The sequence below is a fragment of the Rhea americana genome, unplaced genomic scaffold (assembly GCF_003343005.1).
Source record: "Rhea americana isolate MKP2758 unplaced genomic scaffold, rheAme1 scaffold_47, whole genome shotgun sequence".
Lineage (NCBI taxonomy): Eukaryota > Metazoa > Chordata > Aves > Rheiformes > Rheidae > Rhea > Rhea americana.
Window position 1 is genome coordinate 2,711,375 of NW_028186612.1, and position 24,132 is coordinate 2,735,506.

The window sequence follows — 24,132 nt, forward strand, 5'->3', positions numbered from 1 at the left end:
GAGAAGCAATTCCTCCGTGTTTTAGAGCAAGCCTCAGTCAGATGCTATTAGCTGTTGGCTCCCAGGGTGAAAATCACCTCTGTGTTGAGGATCATGCAGTCTTTGCACAACCCACGTCCCACTTAAGACCTATTTTAGGGATGTAAATGGTTCCTAGCTCTTGTGCTGTGTTTTCGGCTGAAGGTTTAATTTCAATCCTATTGTACAGGGATTGCTCAAAAACTGACAGGAGATTCTCAGGCCCTAGCAGCATCGGGCAAAAAATATGCATGTTCACGCATCACAGAGAATTTTTGTAAGGGGAAAAAAAAGGCTTCCACTAAATGTAAGCATAAGGGCTTATTTTCCTGGTCTTTCCAAGTTGTGAAGCCATCTCATGGCCAGAATGATTAGCATGGACATCCTGGTACATGAAGTGCAACACAAATGTCAGGCTGGCAAGGAAACTACTTTTCTATTCCAGTATGTCCACAGTGTCTCGTTAATAGAATACCACTACCCCATGCATAACAAAGGAGCTGACAGCTAAGGAGTTCCCGTGAAAGACAGATGCTCTGTTATGTTGATTGGTTCTAGGAAAAAAAAAAAAGCCACTTGTGAATAATTCAGAGACATTTTCTTTTGACAACATTTAAAAGAACAGTGGCATGTTTATAATATAGCTTAGGAATAACAAGTTCTAAAACATCGTGTTACTAGATCTTGCGTTTCTTGGGCCATCAATTATGCGCTGACTTTATGCTAACAGGTATACGGGTACAAAATGGCAGATTTTCATTACAAATTGGAACTCAAACATCTTAAGTGTGCTGCAAGTACCTGGCACAGCTAGGAGGAATCAAATTATGTTCTCATTTAACCTGATGTAAATCTGGAGCAATTCCATTTGTCCCACAGCCTGTAATTAGTGTCACATACCGCTCACCAGTTTGCAGCAATTAAATTCTTTATCGGCAGATGCATTTTTAAGAAAATGTGTTGCATTCATGTCAGTATGTATATTTAATAGAATAAGACAAAWAAGAGCGAAATGAGAACGTTACCAATCGAAAGGAGCGCAAAACRGACAGGTTTCCCATGCTGGACAAACCCAGTTCCATCAGGCTGAGTATAACAATTATGCTGTCAAAAATATTCCAGCCCTGCTGAAAATAGTAGTAGGGGTCAAGGGCAATTACTTTGAAGATCATTTCTGCTGTAAAAATCCCAGTGAAGACCTGCAGAAAGAAAACAGCAAGAGAAAGAAACTTTYTGAGCACGTTCCCTCTTTGCTGGCTTTCCGCAGACACAGGATAGCAGAGCAGAGAGCCAAAAACATTTTGCAGGCAAATGTTTCATCTTTTTCGTGGCTGATTCTTTGTCATTGTCGCAGCTCTGAGCTTGTCTACTCTTTTCACAATGACATTTGATGCTGCTGTAAACATATGCCGGCACGTGGGTTCAAGCTCTGTATTAGAACATACATTTCCAACTCCTTCCATCATCTGRACGGCCTCGGTGATAAATACGAAAGTGTAAAGGTGCCATTTATAAAGGCTAAATTTGTTCATTTTGGTGAGGAAGCCTGAATGAATGGAGTTGGAGCGTTAAAGGGGTTTTTTGTTTGTAGCATACCTGTTGTGTTATCCCTTTTTATTTTGTTATTTTATCAATACCAGGGTAACACAAGCTTCCAGTCACTTTTAGGTTGTTGCCAGCAGTGAAGGCGATTACAGGCTCTAATTTCCTAGTCTCTCTTTTTTTTTTTTTTTTAATGAATAGTCTCAGTAATTTTCTCTTCATAGCATCTTGAGAACATATTGCTTATTTATGACCCAGTTCAAATGTCAGATGGTGAAACTTTTAATTGGAATGCTTTTCTTTGAAACAACATATAAATATTACCTACTAGGCAGAGGAATAGGAGAAAGGAAGGCTGTGACAGCAAACTCAGTTTAAACTCATTCCTGCAAAGCATCTAAGAGAATCAGATTTTGTCCTTCCRTATGCCCTCTCTAAATAGCAGTTTAAACACACAATACGAGGCTATAGTCAACTTAAAGTGACAAAATGCAGGCATCAAGTTGTTTTTATACTGTTTTATTTTCATTCTACATCCTGGTACATGGTGCATGTAGCTTTATGTTCTGAAAAAATGTCTGTTGCACTCATATGTTGAAAGATGTTATTTTCCATGAAACAGCCAATATCAATGTACCATGTAGATCAGAAAGGGTCAGATCCAGAGCTAGTGTCTCAGTAACATACACTCGAGGAGAAATGCTTTCCTTCCATAAACTGAATACCTGTGTCCATATCCCAGCAAGCCTGATCAGCTCTCAGCAACAAAGATGTGGAACCCATTAAGATGTGGAAAGGAAAGTTAAGGTTATAAAATTAAGATACTAAGGGATGAAAATAAATGATTGTGGTCTACATCTGATTTGGTTTGACTTTACCCTGTAATGCTTCAGGAGTGCATGGATACATTCTCCTAGGTAGCCATTTTCCCAGAGTTCCCTATGTAAAAACCCTCTTTCTCATTAGGAAAATAACAACCTCATCGCAACAGTTTGGACTGCTCAAAGTCCCTATCAAAGCCCTGTCCCAAGACCCCAGAAGAATGATCTGTCTTGGATTCTTAACAGACCAATAGTTTCTGAGTCACTATGGTTAGAGATACCAAAGAGCCCCACCAGAACACTGCAATTTCCCCTAGGACAGCGAGCAACAGGAAACGGGATGTCTGTGAAACTGTATCCAGAGAACTGCCTTAAAAAACGATGATACCACGCTGTGCGCATTATGCAACCGTCTTGCTGAGAAATGACTCAGGAGGATCACTTTCCTTACCTAAATCATTTTAATCAATAGCCTTCTGAGAAGGAAATGTCATAGTAAGATAGCAAAATAGATGAACCTTTCTAAAGGCATCGGGAATTTTGTGTGTGTACAAGCTATGAATTTCAAACTGCCCTTGTGAACCCACCGGCACCTGGTACACAGCTAGCTGTACTCATGCAAGAGGCTGGATACTGAACACGATAAAGACTGCAAAGAAAGTAAATATATTAACATCTGGCTGGTGCTGATTCCTAAATATGCCACTGCTGATCAGAGGATTTCATCTTAAAAATTCTCTTTTAACTACCATTGCAGCCATTTAAGCACTAATATCACATAAAGACATCTCAGTTTCTGAAGGAAGAAAAAAAATTGAGATAATCTTACTATGCCTGCCTAATTTTTGAATTTACTGGCATTGCATAGAGAGAGGATACATGCAAAGATATATGTAKGCTCATAAGGCCTTATGATGACATTCAAAAATGTTGATTTCTGTAAGTGATGAACTAAAGGAGTTTGAAGGTAGCAGGTGCCACATAATTGCATGAAGTAGATGATATAATCAGAGCAGCAGATCTCCGATGACTGACAGCTAGATGAAGGATCGCTTGGAGAAACACAAGCCATATTTCACTTTATTTCATTTTCATTCTTTTTTTTTTTTTTTTTTTTTTTTAAAACATTCATTTTGAGGAAAAAATGCCGGAGATCTGCCCTTTTAATATTTTTCCCCATTTAATGCTCCTATAATCACTCAAAGAGGGTTAGATGTAAGGGAAGGGCTGCAGACAGTCAGTGTGGGGCAGAGGAGGGGTTCGGTAGGCTGTGGCTTAGGGAAAGCAGCCAGCTGGCAGGCTGCCCTGCAGCCGGGACTCCCTTCCCTTTCACGGCGAACTGCAAAATCGTCCATTTTTCGTTACAAATGACTTTGCAAAATCCTCCACAAAATGGAATTACCTGCCTCTGACCTGCTCTGCTTGCAATCCAGTTATGGAGGAGTTTAGCCARCCTGGCGAGGGAGAGCCAGGGTGGTCTGTCCTCCTACCCACCCGTCCCGGGACCTCAGGGGAATGGGAGYCTGGTGCCTCTGAAAAAAGCCTGTTAGTTTATTTTACTCTCGAGCACAAACAGATGAAAGAGCTCCAGGCAGTGCTGAGGAATTCTGCGTATGCTACTTTACAGTGCTTTGCAATTTCTTCCACTCGTCTCTGTTTCCTTGAGCCGTGCTGGCGCACGGGTCAGCCCGGCTTGGCCCGTGCAGACCTACAGGAGTCATGTTGGCAGGARGGCTGCGAGGGTCTAAAGTTTCCTGCCTGTGAGCTGGCAAAGGGAGGAGCTGATCTGCCAAAAGAAGGGCAAGGAGCGGACACATTTATTTTCCAGATTAGCCAGGGGGGAAACTGTGGCATTGGGGGCAGGTTTAGCTCGGTTGGTTAGAGCGTGGTGTTGCTAACGCCAAGGTCGCGGGTTCAATCCCCGTATGGGCTATGCTGAGGGTTGGGCTAGATGATCTCCAGAGGTCCCTCCCAACCTTACCGTTCTACGAAATTACCATTCTATAAAGTTAACTATGAAAATTGCCACCTGCTCTGACAGATACTGGGGTCTAAAGGAAGGGTTTTTTTAAGTCCTCCGAGGAGGCCACAAATTGCTGAGCAGCCATCCCACGCAAGGGTTTGCTGCAAAGGGAAGCTGGAGGCAGTCCTGTCAGGTGGCTTTCCGAGCTACTCTTATCATCGCCTGCTTTCCACAAAGGGCAAGAGTATGTATCGAGAGCAAAGGAGAACCAAACACAAGATTTTTGCTCAGCAAAATAACAGAGATTTGTTAAGACGGAGCAACTTAAAGACTGGTCCAACAGCCTAGAAGAGCCACAACCTGCTGGAGGAAATCCAGAGTTGAGAATAAATCTGCACCTGAAGCACAGTGTATGCTAGGACTGGTATGAGAAGCCTGGTTATTGCTTCTGCCCACCTAAACCTGGCCGAGAAGCATTCAGGCTAAATGCAGACACCCACGTCTGCAGAGTCTCTGCTGGCTCCTGTTGCAGTCAGCAGAGAGATGGTCACTACAGCCAACGGCCCCCAGGGCACAGTCCACCTTATCCAAAAGTAAAAGTCTGCAAAACATCAGGTTAATCGTGCCTTAAAATTGTCCATTTCTCTCCACTGACTTTAAAGTTAGCTCAGCCAGAGACTCCTACGCTGTAGATATCCAGAGTTAGGTGAATCCCACCTTGAGGGAATACAGCCATCACTTTCGTGGGAATAAAGGGCTTTTCACATCTCCTTTGTGAGCTTCTCAAATTCAGATTTAACAAGGCATATTTTCCCAGGCTTTTCCGGAGTTTTTATGATCCTATATTGGCTTTTACCACTAGACTTAAGGGGAAATTCTATCATGCCATGGCCAGACAGCCTGCACCTTTTCCAATACAAACTCCCCCAAAATTAAGAGGATTCCAAACATTAAAACTGAGCTTTAAAGCAGTAAAACACAGTAAACTTTCAAAATAAACTCAGAGAAAGACAATAACATAAAAGACTCCRGTTTTGTAATAACTGCAGAATTTTAGTGACCCCTGGATTAACGAATTGTACAAAGACCTCTTTGAAAAAGCTTTTCTGCTATCCCTGCAGCTTGGATGTAGTTCTCAGTCTCCACTTACTTTGCAGCTCTCTGTACCTGCCRCAGCTGGTACTTTAGGAGTTTCTCCTCCAAGGACTAGTGGTTTGCTCGGTGCCTCCGCACCCCCTGACCCTTGTACAGAGCCCAGGACACGCAGCTGGACAAGGCAGGGGGCAGCTGCCACAGCTGGGGCACAGCAGGACATGTAAGGGTGAGCGGCAGATCATGCACCAGCAGTTACTGCAGGCACCTTCCAGCGTATCATAGAATCGGTAAGGTTGGAAGGGACCTCTGGAGATCGAATCCAACCCCCCTGCTCAAGCAGGGTCACCTAGAGCGTGTTAGATAGGGTTGCATCTAAGCAGGCCTTGAATATCTCCAGAGAAGGAGCAACAAGGACCGCCCCCCTTGCTGAAGCCTGGGCTTGAACCAGGGACCTTTAGATCTTCAGTCTAATGCTCCCCTAGCTGAGCTTCTTCAGCCCCCAACTACATCTAGATATGCTCAGCTCCACTSTGGCTCCCTCCAAGATCTTTTCTTCCTTAGGATTCTTTAACTTAAAAATCATTAATAATCCTTGAGAAATGTTTCTTGATTATTACTTTAGAAGAAATCCCAAATAACCATTAACCTTTCTCTCATYTCATTTCCTTAAACTGGTACGAGTTAGTGACTTATTGAGAAGAGGCCAAAAATGCGGCTTGAATGGTTACTAATAACATGAGAATATTTTGGTTTAATAAAAATGGTTTCACGTTCTGTATTCATTTCTCCTCATACCCTGATTGAGTTTGCTATACGCCAATTGCTTGACATGACGTAGGCAAAGCATTGTTGACAGTAAATCAGAATGGGTTTTTCCCAAGGCCTCAGCCGTGACTTTAAAAAGCAGAAAATAAGCTATCAGGTAGCATTTCAAGTTTGAATTCACTTACCAGRTTGCCTATATAAAGCATGTGGTCAAACTCCTTCGTCATCTTATAATGCTCCAAGGCCATGAAGAGTGTATTCAGCACAATGCAAAGGGTGATGGTGAGGTCGGTAAATGGATCCATTACCACCARCTTGACAAATTTCTTGATTAAAAGCCAAAGCGGGCAGCAATCCCAAATGAGAAATTTAACAGCAAAATGGTTCCAGCATGGAGGGCATTTCTGATGTGATTCCTCAAGCTCTAAGTCGCAAACAGCAAAGTAGCAGTCAATTCACACTGAATTATATGACAAGAGAATACTTAAAATGACWCATAGCATAGAAAAAGTCCACTGAATTACTCTAAACTTTTTTTAGGACACAAATATTTCTATCCTAATGTGCTGGCAAATTATGCATTTTGGGAGCTCTATTTTTTTTTCTTTTGCCAATTGCCTTGCATTTTTAGCAGATACCAGCCTATTCTGAAAGCTATAACCTTTTAAAAGTTTCAGAAGCATAAAGAGAAAAACACATGAAATATGTAAAATCTAAAATTATATACAGGCTCAGATTTGCACTCTATTTTCCATTTTGTCAAGTTCAAATCAAAAAGAAGAATACACTATCTTCATTTAACTTGAATTGGAATATCTTCCATGTCCCATTTTAGATGCAACTTAAGTAAAACCTTTTGAAATAGTTAAGAGATGRAAGAGCTTAAATCCAGTATTTCGAGCTGATTTAAGCACTTACGAGCCAGAGTATCACTGGATATCAATAGGGTTTCTGTTCTTAATATCCCAAYTGAAAAAAGCGTTAAGCACCTGATTTTCTTTGAAAGGCCCAGATGTAAAACCAGGAGACTGTATAAAATGCTTTGAAAATGGCACTAGAGCTCCAACGTGCTTTTAAAAGGTGCWTTTAAAATATTACCAAAAATGTAACTTTTATACATTGTTCATTTTATTTGAACATGAAAGAACTGAAATGGCCTCATAAGTATAATTTACATCAAATGGGGGGGGGGGAAGACACAATAAGGCGGTTAATGGCTGAATGATAACGATTAATGGAATTGCTTGATGCTTTTCTTTTCTGATTCCTTTATGGGCATGGAATGCTGTGTAAAGGTTTTAGTCTATATAATTAGAACCTGAGCTGATAACGGGAAAACTTCAGCCAAGCCTGTTATTACAATCACTTTACAAACAGCCTCCCCTCGTAAGCCAGGGTGCATTCTCTGTGCGTTTTCCTTCACTGAACAGCATAACTACAGTGTCAGGTGCCTCCGAGGAAACTTTCAAAATATTGGCTGATGTCCTGCACGTGCTGGTTTTGCCCAAACACCTACAGCCTTCTGAGATACGTGGCAAGCTGAACTGCTCCCAAGAAATAACTATCTCCAGGCTCCAAATAGAACGTTTCTAGTTAAGTACTTAAAATGAAGTTAGAACTCTCTATACCCACATTCATTGCAATGCAAAGTCCTAATTCTGCATTTTTTTCAGAAACCCACACCTGAATCTAATGAGGAGTTASGGGCATTAACTTCTCAAAGGACCTCATTTTTCAGGCAGACCATGTCTATCTGTGGCCATACTCCTAATAAGCTCTTTCTAGCCATCCCTGATTATCCCAGTATTACTGATTTTGGCTTGATATTGATGGGCACACACATCAGATATGTGACTCTCCTTGARGTTCCACATAAGGCCAACATAAACCTGTTTAAGTACAGGCTGTTGCTAAAAGGGGTGTGTTGAGCCTCCTCGGCTGCAGGTTGTTTTTCTGTCCTCGTTGTTAGCTTGTGTGCTCAGGGACCTCCTGGGCAAGCTGGTTCTGCTCAAGAACTGCCTGAGAGTCCAGAGCATGGAAATTAAGCAACTGCAACTTTAGTCTTGCTGTTTCAGACTCTTTGGTACAATCATGCAGTTGTTCTTATAGCTAAAGCCTGTGATATTTTTTATTCTGGGTTGCTCTCRTGCTTCTGGTTTTGAACAACTACTTAACTTCAATGACTAATCAAAGTTTTGGCATTAGAAAACCTTTAATATGGATTTAAACAACATCCTTCTTCTATTTAAGGTGAAAAATATATATCCTCTGAGCTACTTTACACTTCACAGGCTTGTTATTTCTGTAGTAAAACCAACAGAAAGTACCATTCAGTAAACAAGCAGAAGCTCATCTCAGTCCTTCAAGGTATTCTTAATACATTAAAAGAAGCAAATCAGTCACAAAACCCAGAGAAAGGAAATAAAGCCTTTGCAGATCATATGSAACACTGGAAAATGTTGCAGTGATTATTTACCTATTAAGAATACATCTCTCTCTGTTTTTTTAAAACATATTTATCTGTTCTGGCCACAATACAGTGGAATATAACCACAGAGGATGGCAAAAACCCGAGGAAGAAGGGCTGGTTCTCGTCCCTTTATATGAGAGATCTCCCAGACAAATCACTCAGTTTTGCTTTGYCTTTTGCTATTCATCAAGAAAACAGAGAAAATAAGGCTGGAGGAGAATCCAGAATTTCCCTTGCTCCACGCTGCCTGCTTGACTGATGTTTTYCTCAATTTATCCATACTGCCTCAATTTACAATGGAGGAGACRTAAGTCACTGTAAGAGACTTTCAGACTGCATGTAGAAGGCTTAGAAAAGTGGTGTCCTGATATCATTTAGGATCTCTAAGTGCTGCCATAATGTYAATAAACATAAAAAGGGAAAGGGAAAATTCCTGCTGAGACAGGGAAGGAAATTCAGACCTYCTGCACAGAAAAGCCTAGCCAGCAATGGGCAGTGGACAAATCTGCTGAGAAGCACCCGCATGGACAAGTCGGTCCTTTAAGCATCCTTAGATATCACGGAAGGATGCAAACAGCCACTCTCCAAACCAGCTGGCTTGCAAGGAGGAGTCCTTCATCCTCCAGGGCCAGGAGTTCTGCACGTGCCCGGTAGCTGCCTGCGCCAGGCTCCGCATCAGCTCCGGAGAGGTGCTGCGTGAGTGTGTGCACGGTAACCAAAACCACCTGCCTCCCCGCCACGCTGCAGCCTGTTTAGACCTCTGTAAGTCAAGCACCAAGAGGACACAAAATGTTACAAGATCCAGCCTTGACTATGTGGCCAGGGTTTAGGCAAGCGCTTGGGTAGCACAAGGATTAAATTGTTTTCCGCTATTCTGCCTGTATTACAGGGATTTCAGTAACTCTCTGTAATGCATCCTTGCAAAACAATAAAGGCCTAATATTGGGGTCATTTGTATCCCTTTTTCCCCTATTGATTAGCATGCACTTTTGGCTTTGGATGGAGAAACAGAAGACGTGTCTTACCTTCCAGGGCRCTGGTGATGATGCTGACAGCGCTCACTGCCCTCTGCCTCTGAAACGGCTCGTCRGAGTGGTCCACCGACGGGCGGTGGGGCATTAGAAGCTGCCTCTTGCTTGCCTCGTCAGAGGGAGAAGTCTGTTTAAACAAACGCATTGGGTCAGCGGCATAAAAACAGGGCGAGAACYCAAACGGCAGATGCAGGGTAGCATTTTCAGAATTGCCTCAGCACCATTTTTCTCGCCTGAGGAGTCATGGATTTCCCAGCCATGCACAGGCTGCTGCAGTGCTGCTTTTGAAAACAGTACTCAGAGCAATTTTGAAAACCTTGCGCCCTGGAAAAGATGCAGGTGAGAATAAAGGGGCATTTCTGATACTGCAGAGGCAGCAATGATGCTTTACCATGCTTTTTGCTTGTGAAAGAAGCCCTGCTTAATCACATTAATTATTCCKTTATTTCTGAAATGTGTTAACTGTTTAATTATCCTACCAAAAGTGGGAAAAGGGGTGTGGGTAACGGCTCCATTACTAGCCTCAGGTATCACACCAAGCAAATTGACTCCTCAACACATGGCTTCTCTTGGTCTGAAGCACTGCCGGACCTCTGGAACGCACTGTCATTCTGGTGATCTTTGGTGTCACAGACTCTGAAGCTTTGTAATTAAGGGAGAATCTCAGCTTTTTTTTTTCTCTCTCTCTCTCTCAAAAACAAACAAACCTATCTCACATTTCCAAGGAGAAGCTTAAAAAAACTAATAAATTGAATATCACAAAAACTTAACTCTCAACATAATTCCCAAACTGTCTTTACATAACATTTAAWTTTAAATCAGTTTTATGCTGTTTGAGGGCTTGGAGTTCTTAAGCCAACCAAAAACATGCTGCAGACACATACTGTATTTAATATTTAATATTATCAGCTCATAGGAGAAAGATGTTAAGACTTCTATTATATTATGAGCCCCTACTTCGTACAGAGACAAATCCTACTTGCTTTCCTCCTCCTCCCTTCCAGGAAGGAAGAAAAGCAGTTGAGAAGTGAGGAACTAGAAAAGTCAGGTTCAGCTTCACCTTCCACTACAGAGCTCCTGGTGAAGATGCTCAGCTCCCCCAAAATAAATGTTTGAACAACTCTCTCCTGCTCCTGAGGGACTGCACAGGCTGTGAGGGCTGAGACACTATGCTGGAGACGTGCTGTAGACAGATGGATCCTGATGGGTCTTGCAATAAAGCTCAGGCAAATGTGCAAGGAGAAGTCCCTACAAGGATGACAATCCCTGGTTTATACAGATGTCAGAGTARCTGCTTTTGCTCCTCCACAGCCAGGCTGGAACCTGGTGAAATTTGGATCTTCACACATCCCTTAACGCTGAGATGATGCTAACTGGTCCATCAGGCTCTGGACATCAGCCTGCGACATGCTGTTGTTGCAGCTTCACAGCTCCATTCTCTGTGGTCAGGTCATGCACCTAGAGGGACCACCTGATCCCTCTAGGGCCGTTTCTCTACCAACACAGCTCTTCAGGAGAGGTAGTCCAATGACAAATGGATTACCAAAACCACCGGAGCTCTGTGAACTGCCTTTTTGCCTCTTCAGGGCAGGGGACATCCTTTTGTCAGGGGTTTGCATGGCAGCTCAGACAAGGCCACCGCCAATGGTTGACAATTAAAATTATAGTTGGAATATCGGTCTCATGTGACTTCAAAGTACTGCAGGTGAAAAAAATTATCACTGCAAGTCCAGAGAAGAGTAAAGAACTTTAAAACAATCACTTAAAACACTAGCTAAGCCAGAAAACCAGTAATGCTCAAAAAAGGCGCTTTTTTTCCTAAAATATTCTCTGTTGTTAAAACAATTGGATCAGTGTCCACTGAGTTTCTGACATAACCATAACAGAAGCAGARGTGTAATCAGAACCTATTAAAAGATAATTCCACTTGTGCGCAAYGTAACAAGAGATCACTCTATCCTTGGCTTCAGAGCTGGGGAAACTGGGAACGATATTTTAGATGCATGATTCACTTGATTTCCTTCACCTCAAAAATGTCTGATATAACAAACAAAGAAACAACAAATGTTTTATTAATGAAGAAAGCATTTACAAAATTGCATAATCATTTGCACCAGTCTGGAGCACATAGCAAATACATACAGCTCAAAGAAATCATTACAAAAGAAAAAAAAAATTCAAAGAAGAATAGGCTAAAAAATAAAACCAAGAAAAAAGAGGCAAATTAAAAAAAAATTCCTTTTCCTAGTTCCCTCTTTCTGCAGAATAAAGCATRAGAAAATCTCAAATTTCAAATTCCTCAATCATATTTAACTCTTCTTAAACTGTAACCATCTTGCTATCTCTTCTGGCCCCAAGCTTAGCACACAGCAGTAGCAATTCTTTTATACAGCCTCATGCCCAGAAATCCCAGGTTTCTGACTGCAAAGAGAGATGTTATGTTCCTATTAATGTATGAAGAATATTCCTTGTAATGTGCTTTGGAAAAGTTACCAGTTGTGGGTTACTATCTGAAGGACACTTTCTGTTCACAGGTGAAAAGAGAATTTACTCCAGAGGTACCAAGTTGTACAAAAACCATATTCTGAGACTCATTCTCCCTATCTTTGGACACAGCTAAACCAGGATGAGTGAAAGTCTCAGTTAAACAAAACCGGCAACATCTTTCATAAAAATGAATGGCTACGGAACTGGCTTCTTCCCTAGGTGCGAGATGGTATTTCTAACCCAACGAGGTTTTTAAGTCGTCTTGTTTCTCTTTCCAGCTCAGCATCCCCAATCCTCCTCCCAAGAAGCGGGCGCCAAGACTTCGGGGGTCCTGCAGGAGCCACAGGAACCACCTGCAGCGTGTCCTCCCCGCGCGCCGAGGGGCACTTCTGCACGGCGGCCGGCGCACGCCTCCGTCCCTCCGTCCCTCCTCCAGCTCCGCAGGGGCCGGGATGCCACGACGTGCAGCCGGCCCCAGCGCCAAGCAAGCGACGGCACGGCGCGGCCCGAAGCCCTCAGCTCCCGGGCACSGAGGCTTAACCCCGCGGGCCAGAACGCGGCGCCTGAGCCGCCCCGTGTTGTATTGTGGATAATTTTGGATAGCTAAGAAATGCACAAGAAATTGGCACTTTCTGCAGTCTGAGACAGAGAACAGTTCCAGGAACCGGATAAACAAGGCAACRTAAAGGCTATAATCATCACGCAGAGAATACACACAGTCGTAGCGGTTCATGGTACTCGTATTTCTATAGAAATCAGGCAGAAATAACAACAGTCCCTACTGTTACGTGGGAAATCTCTTTAGAATCCAGATGAGAAACCCCAATGGAATTAAATAAAGGCATCTCCAGCAGGACAAGATTATTTCTGTGTTGCTAYTTGATTGACTGGAAACGCTTTTCATTTAGATCAGCTAAATTCTATAGGGACAAATGCATTGTTCAGTAATTTGCATGTAAATGCAAATTTACAGTAACACTGCGGAATTATTTTATTCTGAGTGCTCGTAATTCTGAATTACATCAAAACTGTTGTGTGAAGATGGGCTCCTATATGGTAGCATTTTAAAAGAATACATTTGGGAACTGGAGCAACTTTAATTTTCTCTGTACAGTAAAAATCTTTTCGAGCATAAAAAGAGGTGGACAGGCCACATTTTAAACAATAGATTCAGGAAGGTACTAGCACAAATTTTTAATGAGATTTCAGATGACCATAATAGCACAAAGCCTTATAAAGAAGGCATTTAATTTTGTGGACATTCCGTTATTTAAAGAGATGCACTGCAAACTGGAGCATCTTGTAATATTTGTGTCAGATCTGAAGGATTTAGTGCAGGTAGCGCTTGGTAAAGTCTGCAAATGAACAGAAACTGTAGCTGCTGTGACAGCGCTCAGCRCGGCAGCAGTGGAGGGTTAGCCTGCTTTCACCCATATGACTTACTGGTGGTGATTTTTGGATGACTTATTTTGTTGACATTTTTCTGAACACAGAAAGTGCTAACACTTCCCTTTTCACCGGTTTCATGGCAAAGCAAGGAGGAGAAAAAAGAAATTTCCCCCYGAGGAAGCTTTAGGGTCAACAAAAAATTTAGAATGTAGTCAGCAACATGGTTTTATGCTTAGTGAGAACAAAAGTCAAGGTCTTTCTTTTTGGAAAAGAAGAGTTAAAAGTTTGCCTAGGCTCCTAAACCCTTAGGCATTTGGATAYACAGTCATGCCTCACTCCCCAGCAATTTTCACTCCAGTCAAGTTAGTAGTGTCTAGCTTTTCTATTTTTCCAAATGGAAAAAAAAAAAGTGTGACCAAGAGGAAATTCAGGAAAGGCTGTGGGTGTGTGAGAGAGGTGCCCCAGGTACCTCCAATGGATGTCTGGATGAAGGACGATTTAGGCAGCAAGCTGCTCTCACTTGCCATGGGATTAGGATTGGGAAGCGGCCGCAGGGACAGCCCTGATGGCAAGCAGGGGGTTCATCTGGGCAGTCATCTTTGTGCTGCTGGTCCTTCCTGCTTCTACTCAAGTGCTTCCACCACTGTCCATCTTTGTTTTTGCCCCATCCCAAAGCCATCTAATCAGTGGCTCTGCTTTGCTTCTGGGACAGATGGGACGTTCTTGGTGCAGCTGGCTCTTCGGCAAGACGAAGCGCTGGTGACTGTCCCCAGACAACCAACTGCATAGCTAAGCAGCTGACTGTCCCCAGACTAGCATGTCCTCCATCTCATGCCCATCTCTCTGTCACTTCTAATCTCCAAAATAATTGCAAAATCAGGATAAACTAAGATCCTTGAGAGTTCCTTGCAGTTATTGAAAGGGCTCCAGTTGGCTTTAAGAGAGGATGGGGTCATGCATATTTTTTAACCCTCAAGAAATTCTAGACAGTCACAAGTGATATCTTACTCATCCTCATCAGATCCCATTGGTAAATTGAGCTCCAGAAAACAGCTCATTAACTTAATCCAACTCTGTTCAAACAGACGAATATCTTGTGTGGGAGGTGATATTTTAACCTTTTAAATAACTAAGAAACACCAAGACACAACAAAGCAATACATAACTACAAATAAATATTACGTGAATGCACTGAAACCTTGGTTTGCAGCATGCCTTGAATTTGCTTATATAATGTGTGGACATGTGCCACTTCTTGGTAGCTGCCCAAGAAGYCTGCCTTCCCTCCCTCAGCCTTGCAGGTGCCCTGTGTGGCACAGAATACCTGCAGGTGTAGCAAAGTGTAAGGAGACACCTGGCCCCGAAGCATTCACCTTCCTCTTACTCGGGCTGCGCGTTTAAGTCCCTGGTAACTTGGCACCTGGCACCTTCTCAGGTGAGCAGGACTGCTTCGGCACCGGCAGAAGGCTGCCTGGTGGATGGATGCCCTTCTGCACAGCCAGCACCGTCTGCGAACGGCGAGTTTGCCAACTGTTAAGACTATGCCAGCTGACAAGACTAAGGGGTCTAAGCACCTTCCACTGAGGCTGTTTCAATTCCCTCCTGKTTCGCTAGCAGTGTTTAGGAATTAAGGGCAAGAGACACACAGCRTAAATACACCTGGTTTCTCAAGGAAGCAGCCTCACAACCATCTATACCAAGCAGCCAGGGCCATCACGAAACGAAGAGGGTTTGAGACTGGCTTTTTTAGCTTATGTGCTCTTCTCCATCCACATAYTGGAAGATCACTTACATAAGCCACCAGCTGAATAGTTAGATAATCTGCTGCTGTGCTCCCTCTTCCTAGAGGGAGCACGGGCCATGCTGATGCTTTCATGTTAGTRCAGCTGCCACCCATGGCCATTCCCGCAGAAAAACAGGCTGTGGGTGGCAGCTGAATATACACAAAGGCATGAAAGTAGTTCATCGTGGTCCTAGCTGCTTAGTCTGGGGTTAAATCTTCAGGCTAAATGTTGCTAAAACTGTACAGGCCAAATCTGCAAATGTTTCTAGCAGTTTTTCATGCTTTCCCTCAGAAACCCTAAGACAGCCCAGTTTCAAATCATCTGCTGAAACTATGGTCTGCTTAGGTGCCACAGGTTGGAAGCTCAAAAACAGAGATAGTCAGATCTTGTTTGATCTGACCATRTTTCTCTGCCTTTGAAATCGAAAGGGCTTTTCCAAGCCTTTTCAAAACTCAGAATTCACTGATCTCTCCCCTCAGTATCAACCAGATAGATCTGTTTTAAGCCTATCGGGCAAAGCTGAGCACCACAGAAGRACATGAACAAGCGTCTCTTCAAAAGCTGATGCTCTAAAACGTGCTCTGTCGGCTCCATCACCTCAGACATCGTGGTACTATCAGTGGAGCTACACTTATGCCTCCAGAAGATTCAGTTCAGGATGCATTAGGCTTGATGCATATTAAATTGATATCCCTTCATGGAAAGGACAGTTTCTTTCATTTTTTCTTCAGGGACAATGCAACAGTTAGTACAACAGAGTCCTTTCTCATCATGAGATTACAYTCATATAACATAAACAACAGTAGCAGGGTCAGTGGAGTTAATGAGATAACTTCAATTTCACCTTGCCACATCTTTCTTTTGCCTCCCCCAAACACATCAGGAGAATATAAAGAGAAGCTAGAACTGCTAACAAAGAACAAAGCTAATTAAAAAATTTTTTTTGCAAGAAAACAGCAAAAATAATCAAATAGTAAGCCTTGGAGTATGTTGATTTATCTCTAGACATGCTGAGGTGTTGGATTTACGAGTTTCTTTTGCATCCGCTCCACAGCTGAGACTGTACGTTTGTGCCCAGTGCTTATGGTTCCTTTAAAGAATGCGTCTGTACAGCAGTGGGCTCCTTGCCAATTAGCTTTTAACTCCAGCTTACATTTTCTGGATAGATTAGATACCAAACCTGTTTTGCAGAAGACACAACATCCTTCACATTGCATCACTGAATGAGCATCTGTTACTATAGTGCTTCGGTGTTATTTCCTAGACGACCAGAGAACTGCCAAGTGAGCTCACCCACCCAGGCCATTTAATTTTCAACGTCTATTTTTTAAAAGGCAGGAAGCTGGCAAATAAAAAGGAATGCCTGCAGAGCTCAAAGCCTCCCTGTCACCTCAGGGCCCCATCCTGCAAAACACAAAGGATATTTCCTGTGAAGGGCTGAGTGCTCTCATGGTTTGCTGAGCTTTCTGACAGCTGRGAGAACCTCAGCAGCCTGCAGAACTGTTTTTCTTACAGAGAAAAGGGGACATCCACTGCTCATCTACCAAAGCCTTTCGCATTTGGCTCAAATTTTTATCTTTTAAGAAATATACCAACTCCTTCTTCCATAGTTGCTCTAACTTGCAACCTGTTTCATGCCAAGGTAAGTCCAGGAAGAGTCTGCTGCCTACAAATGGTGTTTCTGTTGCTCAGCTGTCTAGAGACAGCTCCCAAGGCTGGTCTTCCTTGTCTGAAGAGAGTAAAAATGAATGTACCAAAGTGCTAAATAAACAAAGGTGTGAATATCTGAAAAAGCAGCTACAGCCTGAAAATAGTCAACAAAACAGCATTCTCATACCCCCATAGCTTCTTACATAAAGAGTTGTCTCTCCTTGAATTTACAGCGTGTGACTGCTTGCAGGACTACAGGGAATGCCCAGATAAGTGAGGAAAAAGATTCAATACAAAGCTTGAAAGGGAAGAGGTTGACTGGCTTTAGAGAAAAAGCTACTTCTCAATTTACTGATAATTTGACACCACGGCTGGGATCCATCTCACTTGCCTTTCTCTTCAGGAAATATCTTGCCTAATACAAATTAGAATCTCATTTGCTTTTTTCCCTTGCCCTGATGTAACCTGTTGTTGGCATGTAGTCACTCTGAGTGGGTTGCACCTCGCCTAACTTTAGACGTATGCAATAGAGATATCTGYGGCTGAGTTAATGACCCTGGACTCCTCTTGTAGGTAAAGAGCAGAAATACAAATCGACTTTTGGGAAGACAATTTTATCTGACCTATTTTAGATCTCTACTCTGAGATGAAATAARTGCTGCCCATTAACCAAAGTGACTAGATCTCCATTGCTTTGAAGACTGTTGAGGGGTGATGAGCTTCAGAAGTTTGCCTTTACTGAGACCAGTTCCGACTGTATCAAAAGGAGTGGGTGTAGGACACAGAAAGGCATGGCTTGTCCATATTGCCCTGCCTGTAGAGCAGTTATTTCCGAAATGGCAACTCATGATTTTCCAAACGAGTTCACAATCAGGTCCTAATGGTATCAGCTGTAATATTTTTATTTATGGCCCTACTGAGTATTTTTACAGTGGTGGTGCTTTAAAACAAAGATCTTGGAAATATGAAAAAGGCTTGAAGGCTGTTGATCATTTGCTTGTTTGTTCTGAGCTTTATTTGAACTGGATGCTAAACTCTTCTGGGAACTACTTTTGGGCTGTAAGAATTGCCCTCCTCAAGCAGCTATACAGAACACCAAAAGTGAGATGCAAACAAGTAGAAAGCCGTGGGAGAAAGGCAATCTTGAGACTGAAAGACTCACACTGAATAATTATAAAAACATCATTTTTTAGACACCGGACAAAGTCAGATATTCAAATGTTAAAAGGAACCACCTTTAAAATGTCCCTACCAGAAAGGAAAAGAAAATTTATTCAAAACCCAAGATTTGTCTCCAGCCAATTCTGAAGAGTAAGTCTCACYAGAGGTCATGAACTTGTCTCATGCTGCACTAAACACCAGTTATTGYAGGAGTTAGCCCATTGTCTTCTCACCCTGTTGAGGATGGTGGGTTTGGGTTTCTACCATAAATTATGTATTGTGTAAATAAATTACAGCAAACTCCAATAACATTTAGAAGGAAACAAGAGTGTGAATCACATACAAAAGTTATAAAGTACTCACCAGGTCGCCTGTCCCAGCTTTTTCCATAATAACTGGGGGGAGCAGTAACCCTGCAGGAGAAGTAGGGTCTGGATTGAGTGCCCCGGAGCCTCCTCCTATCAGGGAAACCACACCATTGCAATCCACTGAGCTGTTCCTTTTGCCCGTCTGGGTGCAGTTGGGAGTAGTAGGGTGAGAACTATGGCTCACTTGACTTTGCACGCTTGGACGCCTCCCAGATCTTGGAATTAAGAGAGAGCCTCGGTGGCTTTCATTTTCCCCAGCAGTGCTGATCTCATCATCGGCAAAATCTGTTTCGGAGCCAGTGTCTCTGCCACGGAGTCGGAAACTGAATATGCTTCCGTGGCTGGTTCTGCGCTTCACCAAGTTTGCACTGGGACCATAACTAATGCCAAGGAGAGTCTAGAAACCCCCAGAAAGGAAAAAGGGGAAAGAGAAACAACATTTTGCAACATGTTTTCAGGAACGAGGAAGGTCTGGGGAGGAAGTAGTAAGATCCATTTTAAACMAAGTGTTTCAGAGAGAAAGTTTTAATTACATGTAGTCAACCTCTTAASTTTGCAAAGGTTGAATAATTATTCCTAGCCGTAAGGTATTTGTCCAATACATGACAGTTAAAGATGTACTGAAATGGGAGGGGTCAAGGTGGCATTCGCCTTGTAGAATGATACTTCCTTTGCTTCTACTCCCCATCTGATAAGTGTCAAAGGATGTGGGAAGGCAGCATAAGGAGTAGAAGACAGGAGCAGGGAAAGGGATCCAGCTCCAGTKTGCTGTATTATCAGATATCTTCATAACAGCTAGGGAAGGAACATTGCAGTGGGAGAACAAGAGATAAAGAAATAGGGCAGGAAATGAATTGCAGGGAAAATGAGAAGAAGAGGGAAGAAGAAGAAGCAGAACACGACGGAAGAAGGTGATAAAGGAAAAAAAAAAAGAAGAGCAAGAAGAGGGATATGATTTATTAACTTGTAGATTGATTATCCCAATGCAAATATCTGATTTAAGGGTAGGTAACCTAGACACAGCAGTCTCCCTTACACCTAATATTAGCCTTGAAGATCCACTCTGATGTGGATGTAAGAGTGCAATTCTGATGGAGCATCAGCAAGATGTAGCCAAGCACAAAGTACACCTACACAAAGTAAAAGGATGTTCAGAAAATGCATAAAGAATTCAAGTCCATCCCCTTCTCTCATAGCTGTGAAGAGGAAATTTATGGAATAAGAGCATTTAGGCAGAACATACTTTTGATTTTATGGCCTGTATCAAATTTTCAGCTTGCCCAGAACTTTTTGATGAGCCAGGTATATATGAAGAGAGGTCAGATCTTCACAGTATCCACAAACCAAACGAGCCTGATTTCATTTTGCACTGCACTTTACATCACTAAATTTTGTAATAATACTATTTCATGACACTGGTACAACGAGGAGTAAAAAAAACAGGTCTATTCTAACTAAAAACAACTCATTTGGATTGCTACCAAATTTCAACTGGTCAAAAATCCATGCCTGGGTTTCCATGACACAGTCATTGAGACTGATTCCTGATGGCAACACACTTACAGCTGCTCAGATTGCATCTGAATGATGACTCAGCCTCACTCCCTCCAACCATGCCAGACACAGCCTTACAAAGAAGATTTACTATAAGCTTTGAAATGTGTCTCCCGTGTCTCTCATGCATAYGACATCCAGGGGCAAAAAGTGAAAACAAGAAATATTAATCTAAGAAACAAACTAGCAATGCTTAGCTCCAATCTATGCTCATTCTGGTATGTGGTGCCTTAAGACCTATCCAGAATGAAGCTAAAGAGCAGTTCTAGCTTTAACAAAGGTGTAATGAATAATGCAACCCAGTCACCCAATGCAACAACAACAAAACCTATTAAAAAACATATAAAAAATGCATGTCATTTACAGAAATCCAGCTCTACGTAAATTTTGTGAGCTAGGAGTCATTAATTAGTCACATTTACTTACATCACTTGCATGTTTTCTCTGAGCTTTTTATGGCTGCCAACTATCCCTAAATTCACTGACAACTAAATATTAAAAGACTTAGCCCATTACATGGCTATTCAAAAAAAACAAATAAACTGATTTAAACTTTGCCCTCAGTTAAGCATATAAGACAATTTGTCTTTACAAATTATCTGAAGCTATTTACGATCATTTGATATACACAGTATGTGCAGATTCATACTCATGCATGTCAATAATATTTATTTAAACCCCTATTTAACAACAGCCTCACTCCATTTTTTTTCCTGAAATATAAGGTAGAAACAAGTGCCACAAAGTTTTGACTTGAAGGCAACTAGCAAAGGAATAGAAAAATGTTAATACCCTCTTTGTAGATCATTAAAAATGCCCTTAGAGACAAGCTTCCTCCTTTCTCCTCCTCTCTTCTCTTATTAAGCTTTGCATGTTTCTTCTAAGAATATTTTAGCTCTGGTAGGGATAGGATAGGTATAACCAGATGAATGAAATTAGAATAAGAAAATAAATCAGGTTGTGGGTAATCTTAAGGTGAAAAAGATAAAAAAAAAAATCAAAACAGATTCATAAGAATGTTGAATGGGCATTTTTAATTCATTTTGAAAATAAAGTGCTGATATGTTTCCTTCTAACACAGAATGTTTGCGAGTCAGCCATAGYGTCAAATATCCGATTCTTCTTTCTATCTTTAAGTTTCAGCTTTAATTGCTTATTCAGAGTCCGGCCTATTCAGCAAAGTACACYGTGAAATAAGTGACATTTCAGACCATGGCTTACCATTCTCCTCTGACCATCATCRTATTCAGACCTGGGATTCCTTTGGTCTTCCCCATACTCTTCTGCTCCTAAAGACTTCTTTTTCTTTCGCCTATTTCTTCTTTCTTTAGCATTTTTTGATGTTAAAGGTGACATTTCCAATGAGCTAAGAGACATTGAATCAATACCTTTAGCAGCTAGTGCCTAAAAGAAAAGATGGTAGAAGGTGCAAGTTGTATCATTTGGGTTTAGGATGCCAATGAGAATTAATGATTATTCTATTCAGTAATTATTTTCATGATAAGTTTTAGGTTGTATAGGAGCCACATGAAAAATTCTAGAGCGGTCATTTATCATAAAATTATCTCACGTGGCTGGAGCTTCTCCTAATGTTTCTAACCTTTCCACTTAACCATGAGGAGAATATACGGTAAGTTCAAGCAAGCCAAATTCCTAGTATAAACACACACATGCAGGTCGTGCTGCTATTCAGATCTACTCCAGACCTCTGATGGAGCATTAGGAATGGCCATATAAAGTCTKATTTATGTAGAACTCAAGGACAAGGTCTTCCTACATTTCAGTAGAGGAACAGCCTGTGTGTACACATCTGCACGTGGGCACTGCATAGATACTCCACGGAATAACACTTATGCTTTCAGTTAGAAAGATCTTGACTTGGAGAACGACAAGATTAACCTTCCCTGGAATTTCAGTCCCTTGAGTTTTCCTCTCCTGCCACAGAGGGGTACTAGTAACTGCAGGCAGTTTAGCTGACACTTTTTTTTGTAAACCCTTACCCCAAGCAGCAGCACTGACAGCTATAATCTGAGATCCAATAGGCTTAACCGGAGACAAGGTGGAGTTTGCTACCCATGTGCTTTATTGCCCTGCTGGCAATCTTACGGAATCACTGCAGGAACTCACTGGTAACGGACAATCTGCCGGAAACCCAGCAGAAGCCAAATTCAAAAGCCTGGGCACACAACGCAAGAGGCTTGAAAACAAATGAATAGCCAAAAGGAGGAACTGATATATTCAGAGAGGAAGCCGCAGCCCACGCTAGCGTGCTGGATGCCTGTTCGGGCTATGGGTGGGAGGAAGGTGAGGGCTCCTCGATCAAGCTAGCTCTGAGCACAAAGTATGAGGTCAGATTTGGAGAAGCCACTGCCTCAGCAGTATCAACACCTCAAACCTGGAGATAGGCCCATTTGCAGAGCCCTAAACCAGAATACATAAAATGAGTGAATTATATATAATCTCTCTAGGTTCCCAAGAACAGGAGAAACTTATGAATCCTCAGTGCTATTGTCTGTAAGCCACTAGAGTCAAACAGGCAATCAGCTCTCCACAACAAAATACTCCCTTCCTCCCACAGGCATCAGGGAAGTGAAGGCACTTAACAGTCGTGTAAAGAATCAATCAGGTATTTCAAGGAGTAGTGGTAGCTCTATCAAGCTGAGAGAGCAGCAAAACTTAATTCTTGTGTGATATACCTTTCATGAGCAAGCTACTTAGAGTAGATGGTTCAGAAGGAGGTTTAGAAGGAGGGTTCAGACGCTGGTCTAGGCTATTGCTCTTTTTTTGAGTCAACTGATTTAATTGCTATACTGAAGTGTTTTCTCCTTGTAAAGATTCAGCTAGTCTTTTAGTGTTAAGTTCTGGTTTAGAAATGTATTAGACCAATTGTACGAATTGACTGATAGTCTCCAAGTAGGCCTATCAATTATATTTGTGCTCCCTTTGTACTGCACAATTTAAAAGCTGATCAAATAAATTTCGGTTTTTCTTTCTGACTACCATCATATTTTTTTTATCTAGAAAATATTGTAGGTTGTGCTATTTGGCCTGTTGTAGTCTCATTGCTAATTAAGCTAATTTTCAGTTTCTTAGTATTTTCTTCCCTACTGTTTGGGTTGAAATGTTTCTACCGTAGATGCCTTCTTTAGTTGTTGGAAAAAAAATAGTCTAATAGTTTCTCAGGGCGTGGAGTCTATCTACACTTGTTGYTTTGGTTCCCATGACCATAGTGGACAGTCTCCTGCCTCTCAGGCACTGCATGCCTGATCATAGGAGATCATAGGGTGGTAAGGTTGGAAGGGACCTCTGGAGTTCATCTAGTCCAACCTTCAGCATAGCCCATACGGGGATTGAACCCRTGACCTTGGCATTAGCAGCACCATGCTCTAACCAACCGAGCTAAACCTGCCCCCCAATCCAGTGTGTTAGCTCCAAGGAAACACCCGAGCAGAGAAAGGGACTTGATTTGCGGAATTACTGAGCTTTACATGAAGTCATGGTGAACTGTATCTTGTAGATACAAAGTGACAGGTGACAGTACTTAGGCATCTCGGACGCCCCAAAATCAGTGGATATATTTGACTTTAATCYATCTTTTGCTAAATTTCCTCTCCATAAAATTGGGATAATACTGCAAGAGAATTGCAAATACACATGAATGTTTTTGAAGTACACAGAGTTTATGTGATGACAAGAGCCACTAAAAAAAAAGCCTCTGAAGATGTTAGTCATTTTGTCTTTGAAGCAGGCTTTGAACAAAATGCCTGAATAAGGAACAGCATGCTTGAGTAGGCCTAAGGCTACACAGCAAATGATGAGAAAGCGAAGAGCTGCTCTTGACTCAGGCACCGTCCACCCTCTGTACTGTGTAGGTCACAGGAAAAATTAGACATGATGTGAGAAAAGACTATGCTATAAAGTATATACATAAAACGAACAAATTAGGTTTGCATGAGCAGTCTTCATTTTGGCACATTCTGACTTTCAGGGCTTAATGTTCCTTTTCCATGTACATACATGCAGGCTTAACTGAA

At 42.0% G+C, this 24,132-nt stretch overlaps 1 protein-coding gene across 1 annotated transcript in view; it reads right to left on the minus strand.

The window, feature by feature from the left end:
- The window catches only part of LOC146589295 (sodium channel protein type 5 subunit alpha-like), a 213,214-nt gene that overhangs the window by 92,520 nt on the left and 96,562 nt on the right, over positions 1-24,132 (minus strand). Inside the window, 5 exon segments of the mRNA XM_085316462.1 lie at positions 1,044-1,217; positions 6,390-6,628; positions 9,700-9,832; positions 18,540-18,941; positions 21,320-21,502. Of these exon segments, the coding sequence (XP_085172588.1) occupies positions 1,044-1,217; positions 6,390-6,628; positions 9,700-9,832; positions 18,540-18,941; positions 21,320-21,502 (1,131 nt within the window).